The sequence below is a fragment of the Eucalyptus grandis genome, chromosome 11 (genome assembly GCF_016545825.1).
Source record: "Eucalyptus grandis isolate ANBG69807.140 chromosome 11, ASM1654582v1, whole genome shotgun sequence".
NCBI classification, from domain to species: domain Eukaryota; kingdom Viridiplantae; phylum Streptophyta; class Magnoliopsida; order Myrtales; family Myrtaceae; genus Eucalyptus; species Eucalyptus grandis.
The window spans coordinates 11,113,084-11,122,247 of record NC_052622.1 but is presented as its reverse complement, the minus strand read 5'-3'; the positions used below and the strand labels follow the sequence as shown (position 1 = coordinate 11,122,247).

The 9,164-nt window shown below is 40.6% G+C and overlaps 2 protein-coding genes across 4 annotated transcripts; both read left to right on the top strand.

Moving 5' to 3' along the window:
• Nucleotides 1-308: 308 nt before the first annotated feature.
• LOC104424838 (coumaroyl-CoA:anthocyanidin 3-O-glucoside-6''-O-coumaroyltransferase 1) lies at nt 309-2,830 on the top strand. Of its 3 annotated transcripts, none has more exons than XM_010037350.3 (3): nt 309-865; nt 1,658-1,954; nt 2,199-2,830. In XM_010037350.3, the coding sequence occupies exons 1-3, from the start codon at nt 386-388 to the stop codon at nt 2,232-2,234; spliced, it is 813 nt and encodes a 270-aa protein (XP_010035652.2). In that variant the 5' UTR covers nt 309-385; the 3' UTR covers nt 2,235-2,830. The 3 variants fall into 3 exon arrangements, with proteins under 3 accessions (XP_010035652.2, XP_010035651.2, XP_010035650.2); XM_010037349.3 differs by having other exon boundaries at nt 1,658-2,098; nt 2,199-2,821; XM_010037348.3 differs by having other exon boundaries at nt 1,658-2,821.
• Nucleotides 2,831-5,417: 2,587 nt separating this feature from the next.
• Nucleotides 5,418-7,522, top strand: LOC120289393 (coumaroyl-CoA:anthocyanidin 3-O-glucoside-6''-O-coumaroyltransferase 1-like). The gene is made up of 2 exons (XM_039304217.1): nt 5,418-5,990; nt 6,409-7,522. The coding sequence occupies exons 1-2, from the start codon at nt 5,541-5,543 to the stop codon at nt 7,396-7,398; spliced, it is 1,440 nt and encodes a 479-aa protein (XP_039160151.1). The 5' UTR covers nt 5,418-5,540; the 3' UTR covers nt 7,399-7,522.
• The last annotated feature ends 1,642 nt before the right edge of the window (nt 7,523-9,164 follow it).

Here is a 9,164-nt window from a genome sequence, read left to right as displayed (position 1 = left end):
GCTGGAGAAAGACAGAGGCGAAGTGTCTGGGCTGTTCTTCTTCAAGAAAGAACGTAAAGAGCTCTGAAAATTGAAATTAAGAGAGAGAATTTTTTAAGCGGGAGTCTGAGCATTTATTGTCTCGTCCTTTTCTGACAGCCAGCCTGCGGAACGAGAAAAAGAAAACTCAACTTTTAGACTTTTCCCTTTCGTGACCGGTCCAGATCAGAGGTCACGTGTCGATCTTTCAATGGAGCCACTTCAGCTCACGCGCGCCACGTAGGATGGTGACCTGGTGGTTAGCAACCACTGAATATTTTCTCACGTGCGAGAGTGGGTTTACATCGTCTTTAAACCGGGACAAAAACCTATCATCGGCGTGTCCATATAGCTTCCTTTTCTTATTATGAAAAATTCCCCTTCCCCGTCGGACGAGATGTTGAAGGTCAAGATCCTCCACCGTTACGACATCTCGCCGCCGCCGGACTCAGTCCCGGCAACCACTCTCCCTCTCCCCTTCTTGGACATCCCGTGGCTTCTCTGCTGCCCCATGCAACGCCTCTTCTTCTACGACTTCCCTGAATCCCCTTCCTCTTTCGCTCAGACCACACTCCCGCTCCTGGTCCGCTCTCTCTCCCTCTGTCTCCGCCACTTCTTCCCCTTCGCCGCCCGCCTCGTCCTCCCTCTGGCGCCGCCCCAGAAACCCCACATCCTCTACTCCGATGGCGACTCCCTCTCCTTGACCGTCGCCGAGTCCGCCGCCAATTTCGCGGAGCTCATCAGTGACGAGCCGCGCGGCGCCACGCTGATACACCCTCTGGTGCCTCAGCTCGCGCCGCCGTGTGCATCCGACGGGGCACGGATTGGGCCCGTTATGGCGATTCAGGTCAGTTGATGATGGTCTGGCTCTCCCGTGTTCCTTTTCAGTTGTTTTTAATTCTCATTATTTGTGTTCCTTTCAGTTGTTTTTAATTCTCATTATTTGGTTTTAGTATCAATATCATTTGAGCAGATCAAAGTTTCTTTTTGGGAAGATCTGTTTGAAATATTTAGAATTCAGTATAATAATGCTATGCTATAAGGGAGGTAGGTGAAATGCCTACAGCTTGTTGACACTTGGCAACTATGCTATAACTTGACAAAGTTGATGCAACTCAATGAGTCAGAAAACAGAGATAGAATACCAGCGAGAAAGTTATATCATACAGACATAAATAAGAGGCAGATATTGGATTTGAGCTTATGTAACGTGTACAAAGATAAAAAGAAAATGAAGAGAGTCCAAGGTTTACAGCCGGATCTCGTCATTTAGATTTAATACATATCACAAAAAGTAGAGATTAAGCATCATGTTGTTGTGTCCAAATTAAACATTTAAAGGCAATTTGAGCTTTTTGGTTGAAATGATACTTAGAGATGAAACTGTGAAATAAGAAGTTGAGAACGAGTTATGTGTTTAGGAAGAACCAGTAGGATTATGATAAAGATTTCGTTAACAAATATCTTCAGGGCACTTGTTTAACGTTCATACAAAGAAATTGTGACTTTCAATATATTATCTCCTGCGATTATGTGTAATCGATATGTGAGAGTGATATACATCCAACTCAAAATACCAGCTGTATAAATAAAAGTTGAGCTCGAAACTTATTGTCGATTTTATTGGATAACAATTTAGGTGACTCTGTTTCCAAACAAGGGCATTTGTATTGGGGTTCAATTCCTCCACGTGGTAGCAGATGGGAGTTCCTTCACTCACTTCATGAAATCGTGGGCGTCCATTCACAAGTCCGGAGGGGACCCCACTTGCATCGACTCGGATGACCCGAGTCCCTTTCACGACCGAGGAGTGATCAAAGACCCGAATGGGCTCGAGCCTATACTTTTGAAAGACTGGTGGAGTTTTGTGTGCCCAAGCCCGAGCTCGAGCCCAAGCCCGAGCCCGAGCCCAACTCCTCCCACTGTTGCGGACAAGGTGAGGGCAACATTTGTTCTTCGAAAAGCTCACATTGACATGCTAAAAGCGCAGATCTTGAGCCAACTCAAGAATGACGGCCTCGACTCAGAGTCGGATCCAATCCACTTGTCCACGTTTGTGGTGACGTGTGCATTCATATGGGTATGCATCATCAAATCAAGAGACAAAGAGCACCAATGTCAAGACCAATTGTCATCAGAGAGCGGGAATGATGAATTTTGTTATTTCGTCTTTGTCGCAGATTGTAGGGAGCGACTGGGATACTCCATACCCTTGACATACTTTGGGAACTGTCTGGACATATGCTTTATCTCGGAGAAGAGAAGTTCACTCTTGGGCAAAAGTGGACTTCCCCTAGCAGCGAGGGCTATAGGGAGGAGAGCCAAGGAAGTAGGGACGGGTGGAGCATTGAGAGGGGCAAAGAGATGGATAGAGGACTTTAAAATAGCTAACGATGCGGACGTAGTCATGGTGGCCGGGTCACCAAGACAGAAAGTGTACGACACGAACTTTGGGTGGGGAAGGTTGAGGAAGAGCCACATGGTGCATATCGATGTATCAAGGGCGATCTCTCTCGCAGAGAGCAAGGATGGGGATGGTGGCGTGGAGGTTGGGTTGGCATTAACGAGGGTTAGCATGGACCATTTCATTCCTTTGTTTGAAAAGGGACTGAAGTCATTCATGCCGCTTTAAAGACATTGGTCCATATGATGCCACGTCAATTTTAATTTATTTAGTCCAAGATGAGGAAAATGATACGAATGATTACTGAATTTTCCTCTAATTTGCTACCTTGTCTCTCAACCTTAAGCGTGTTCCATGTGATCTCTAAACTTTGGTCCAATATTATTCTTAAATTTTTAATTTGTTCAATGTAATTTCTTAACTTTAGTTTATTGTTCAATATGGTCTTTAAACTATTTAATATTTTCATAGAATCTAGGGAATATATTTAAAATTTACTAATAACTCAAGGATTACATTAAACAAATTAAAAATTTAGGGATGACATTGCAGATTGAACCAAAGTTCAAGATCACATTACACAAATTAATAGTTTAAGGACGACATTATACAGTGGATCAAAGTTCATGAACCATTTATACTATTATCCATGAAATAAATATTTGTTTGAGAGTTGCACATCTTTTGTTGACTTAAAGTGCAATATGAGTTAGGATGTCTATGACATCCGAAATTTTCATCGTAATTTTCATCATATTTATTATGTATATTGTGTTATATAGGAATAAGATTTATATCTTTTCATATGGACATCGGTATTTGTCACATCATTTTCTCTATCCCTAATAATGACAATTTATTAGCCGCTTTTCACTAATTTAATTGTCACATTCCTTAGTTTATTAACTAGTTTCTTACCTATAAATTACATCACTTCTTTTAACTTTAGTCTATTGATGCTCTCTAAGCTTGCAAGTCAAGAGTACTTATTTATTGTCCACATCTCCCTCATTTTCAACCATAATTTAATCTATAGATTTACATCATGCATGACCTCACCATTTTGCTTCAATAATTGCAAACAAAATAACGATTCTTATTTTATGCATTTAATTGCACTATCTTATCTTCTCTCTCTCTCATTCTCCACCAAGTGTTTTGAATCCCAATGTCATCACGTTCTCCTTGGTCATGTGCTTTCATTCCTAGGTACTTCAAGTCATCATTGTTTTTTTAACCTTGGTTAATGAATTTTTGTCCCTTTTTAACTCTTGTAAACTCTAGTACCTCTCCATTCTTTGCTCGTAAGACCCACTTCAATTATTTAAGAAAATTTCAACTCATTCTTACAAAGGAAAAAAAAAAAGAGCTCCATGTCTATTTCCTTTCCCTTTCATCTCACACTCATTTGAAAAAAGATTGAAGGCCTCACGTTTATATTTCTAAAGTTTCTAATTTAACCATTTTAAGTGTTTACAAGGTAAATTATTGGGTTTCTCTTCATTTTATCAAACTAGATTTTTTGTCTAAAAAGATTAAGAGTTGTTAACCTTTGTTCTTGTTTATCTTGATTTGAAGATGATTAAAGCTTTGAGTTATCCAAGTTTTGCTCAAGGTAAGTAAAAATTCTAGGGACTAAGTTAGATTGATCTACCTAGTATTTTTGACTTGGTTGGTTGACATTTGTTAGTTTAGTTTAAATTTGATCATAAGTGCAAGTTCCAGAATTGATATATAGAGTTATGGTGAATCCTTGCCTAAATTGAAATCTTTAATGCATGTCCAAAAAGCATTTGAAAGAAAACTCAAATAGTTTTGTTGCGCCTTAGGTGGGAAAGAATGAGAAAAAGGTAAAAATAGACATAAAAAGGGGTATCTTGGTAAATTTTTGAAAGGTTAGGGACAATTTCAAAATTTGAAGAAGCTCGAGGCTGTGACTAGGGTCATTTCATGATTTTTTTTTATCAAATAGTGGGTTATTAAGTAATATTAATTAAAATCTTTGATATCATGTTCAATCCAAATGATCAACCTAATAGGTGGATGGAGATTACATGCATATAAAGCTTGTAGTTAACTAATGTGAGATATTTTAACTCCCCTTCTCATGTGCAAGCCAAATTAGCAATCAACACATGAAATTTAATGAATAGGGGAGACGTGATATAACAAAAGCAGAATCTAACTCTTATATCAATATAAAAATAATGCGGAAGAGAAAATCATGTAATTTCTATATATCTTCCTATAAATTTTAGTGAAGAGCACATGAGTCTTTTAATCAAGAAAAATCTAGAAACTCTCCTAGTATCTCTAACAAGATGGTTGCAACAAGTTTTCCCACTTCGGCTCAATTGCAGTAGGGCTGGGAATGGTGGTCTAAAGATGGGTTCACATGGAGAGGGTCACTTCTTCACTTGAACAAGGATTGGAATAAGGGCCGATAGTTTTGAGCCATTTTGCCTTTCCCCCCTTTTTTGCTGCTTGGGATAAATTTTACAAGCCATGAATCTAAACTGCACAAGAAGCTTTAAGATTTTATAAGTTATGACATTTTGTATAGAAAAATGTGAATTATGGCGGTTTAGCATGAAATAAATCCGTTTCTTAGACTATAGAACTGTCCATCCAGATTGAGTCTGTGAACGGAGACTTGCGACACCACGGTTGCAACTTTTCTTTATCTACTCTGGGCCTTATCTTATCCCACGTCTTGCCTCACTATTGTATCCCATTAGCTTTTGGTGTGCATACATACACGTAACTCCAAACTAAGCCATCGCTTTTCCCAGCGTGCTGAGAGACAACAGCATAGCAAGGTCGCAGAGGGGAAAAACTCACGGGAAAGTGAGATTTTTTTTTTGGGCCCCCGGGGGAGAAGGGGTTGATTTTGTTTTTTTTTTTTTTTTTGGGCCCCCGTGCTATTTTCCAGGGACCAATTTGTCTCTCACCCTTTCCTGTGATCTTTGGAAATATCTAGGATAAGCTTTAAAACTAGGAAAGGACAACACACCGGAGTGGGTTTGCATCGCCTTCAACCCTGGACAAAAACCCAATCACCGGCCTGTCTATATAGCTTCCTTCTCTTGGGAAAAATTCCCCTTCGCCGTCGGGCAAGATGATGAAGATCAAGATCCTCCACCGTTACGACATCTCGCCGCCGCCGGACTCAGTCCCGGCAACGGCTCTCCCTCTCACCTTCTTCGACATCCCGTGGCTTCTCTGCTGCCCAATGCAACGCCTCTTCTTCTACGACTTCCCTGAATCCCCTTCCTCTTTCGCTCAGACCACCCTCCCGCTCCTGGTCCGCTCTCTCTCCCTCTGTCTCCGCCGCTTCTTCCCCTTCGCCGGCAGCCTCGTCCTTCCCCTGGCGCCGCCCCAGAAGCCCTACATCCTCTACTCCGTCGGCGACTCCCTCTCACTGACCGTTGCCGAGTCCACCGCTGACTTCGCCGAGCTCATCAGCGACGAGGCGCGCAGCGCCACGCTGATACATCCTCTGGTGCCTCAGCTCCCACCGCCACGTAAGTCCGAAGGCGCACATGTGAGACCCATCATGGCAATTCAGGTCAGTCGACGATGGTTTGGCTCTCACGCGATCGTCTTCATATTTGCTTTGTTTTTAATTCTCATTATTTGGTATTTGCTATCCTATAAGTTGAGCTCATTTGGCAACGTCATATGTTTTTTTTTTTTTTCTATCGCAACACAAACGTAACGAAATTGGGAGTTAGAAAACGAAGATACAAATGCGTGAGTAAATTTTATCACACCGATATAAGGAGATGTTGGATCCTGCGTTATTTGAGATTATAGGACATGTGAAAAAAAAAAATGAAAGAGGAGTAATTATAGGAAGGGAGTCCAAGTCTAGAGTAGGATCTCATCGTTTAGGTTTAATAGGTAGCACGAGAAAAATAGATTGTGAATCATGTTTGATGTGCGCAAATTGACGTTAAAATGTAGGGTCGTATTTGTTGTTTTAGGTGACCCTGTTCCCAAACAAGGGCATTTGCATTGGGGTCCAGTTCCTCCACGTGGCAGCAGATGGCAGGTCCTTCAATCACTTCATGAAATCGTGGGCGTCCATTCATAGGTCCGGAGGAGACCCCAATTGCTTTGACCCAAACGACTCGAGCCCTTTCCATGACCGAGAAGCGATCAAAGATCTAAATGGGCTCGAGCCCATGTTGTTGAAAGACTGGTGGAGTTGTGTGGGCTCTAGCCCAAGACCAAGTCCGAGCCCAAGCGAAGCTCTTCTCGCGGTTTCAGACAAGGGGAGAGCAACGTTTGTCCTAGGAAAAGCTCACATCGACGGGCTAAAAGCGCAAGTCTTGAGCGAACTCAAGAATGCCGGCGACGGCGACTTGGAGTCGGAGCCAATCCACTTGTCGACATTCGTGGTGACGTGTGCATTCGTATGGGTATGCATGATCAAATCGAAAGACCAAGAACACCAGCACCGCATCCAAGAGTCATCAGAGAGCAACGACAACGAGCTTTGTCATTTGTGCTTCGTCGCAGATTGTAGGGACCAACTCGAATACTCAATACCCTCAACATACTTTGGGAACTGTTTGGGCATATATTTCCTCTCGGAGAAGAGGAGTACACTCTTGGGCAAAAGCGGAATTTCCCATGTCGCGAGGGCTCTAGGGGGAAGAGTCAAGGAAGTGAAGACCAGTGAAGGATTGAGAGGGGCAGAGCGATGGATAAGAGACTTCAATGCAGCTAAAAATGGGGACTTGGTGATACTGGCTGGGTCGCCGAGATTGAAGGTGTATGACACCGACTTCGGGTGGGGGAGACCGACGAAAAGCCACGTGGTGCACGTAGACACATCTAGGGCGATTGCTCTTGCCGAGAGTAGGAATGGGGATGGTGGTGTGGAGGTCGGGTTGGCATTGACTAAGGTTTGCATGGAGAAATTTGTTTCTTTGTTTGAAGAGGGATCAAGATCATTTATGTCTCTTTAGTATATATATTGTCCATATAATCCCGCGTCAATTTCCACAGAAATTCTTATAATTCGGGTGTAACAACATTGGTCTTTGTACAGTTTATCGACAAATATAAGGGCTTCCGACTTTGAGAGCAAAATCGGCGGGAATCGTGACAAATTATCATTGGGCCAAAGAAGATAAATAATTGTCCGAATGTTGCACGTCTGGTTCGACTGTTGCCCATCGTTTGCTTACTAAGAGCAAATAATGGGTGAGGATATCGACCTCAATTCAACAAATTCATGATGCGTATTGAGTCTAAAATTTTCAAAAAGAAGGCAAAAGCAAGATAAGTATCGACTCCTACGAATAACTTACAGAATTAAACATCCCATCAAAAAAAAAAAAATCACAGTTCTTTCAATATTGGCGATAATGGCGCAAGCTCATATGTAGTTTATGTTGTATTTGTGGGTTAATGGTCAACGAAAGTGAACAAAACGAGATAAATTTAATTCATGCATCTCTTAAATTCGTGAATCTTGTGAATTCATGAATTGATATGATTTTTATATCTCTTGAATTCATGAATCGATTTAATTAATCTAGCTCTTGAGTACATGAACTTTCAAACTCTATAAATTGATTTGATCTATTCTTTTTTCCTCTCTTTTTTTGGTAAGGCGATTTGATCTATTCTTGATTCGTACAAGATTCAAAGAAGAAAAATCTTGCAACCCTTCACCTCATTTTTCTCTCTAATGTGCCTATTTCAAGAAGTATTCCACATAATCATGTTTGCATTATGTTAATCTAAATAGGTTTGAGGTGTTGTATCTTGGGAGGTGTAATTTGTGAAGTTGCTTAATATTTGTTGGTAGGAACTAATAATTTTAAAGAGATTTACTTAGTCATATCTTAGCTCCTGTTTAATTTTGTTGTAATTTTATAGCAATTTTGTTAGTCTATATATTTTGTAATGTTGTTGTACTCTTCACTTGATGAGAAGATTTATTCAGCATTGGTCATTATTAAAGTCGTTATTACTCTCTCAAATTTATTATATTTCTGGCCACTGCAAATAGCGTTACATATCTTCCTCCAATACATTTATATTTCCTACAATCTTAATGCAATTAATCTTGATTTTTTATTGGGTTTATTAGAAAATAAAAATGGCTAATAACATTGAAGTACCCCTTGATGTCCGAAATGTTTTTGGAGATGTTCTTATGGTTGTTTCGACCATTATTAGTGGAGAGGTTCATACCTTGAAGGCTGGTATTGTGCCTTCAGGTTGAGACCATCTATAGTGGTATGGGAATACATCAACAGGCTTTGCCATCCTTGATGATAGTATATCATAACATTGAATGAGAAACTAGAGAAATTTACTTGTGTGGGCTTTAAGTAGTGGCAACAGGAAGATGATGAGAGACTGACTAATGTGGTGATGTCTTAAATATCCTTAGTGTCAAATAATACTAATTGGTGATTGGACACAGGTGTCACAAATCATATTTGTGTGGATATACACATATTCTTGTCTTATGAGAAGGTTGAGAAAGAAGGGAAGTTTTATATAGCTAATGCTACATCAGCAAAGATTGTTAGGAGAGGAAAAGTGATCCTAAAGTTCACATCTAGCAATGTGATCATCCTACTAAATCTATTACATGTTATGGAGATCTTGAATATTCTCATTTGTAACTTCATGCTTGTTAAAAAGGGTTTTGAAATTTTTTTGAACTAAACAAGTTTGTACTTTCCAAATGGTGGATGTATGTGAGGAAATAGTA

Coding starts and splice junctions, on each gene's coding strand:
- LOC104424838 (XM_010037348.3), top strand. CDS start 386: ATGAAAAATTCCCCTTCCCCGTCGGACGAGATGTTGAAGGTCAAGATC. Junction 866..1,657: donor GGCCCGTTATGGCGATTCAG/GTCAGTTGATGA, acceptor ATAACAATTTAG/GTGACTCTGTTTCCAAACAA.
- LOC120289393 (XM_039304217.1), top strand. CDS start 5,541: ATGATGAAGATCAAGATCCTCCACCGTTACGACATCTCGCCGCCGCCG. Junction 5,991..6,408: donor GACCCATCATGGCAATTCAG/GTCAGTCGACGA, acceptor TTGTTGTTTTAG/GTGACCCTGTTCCCAAACAA.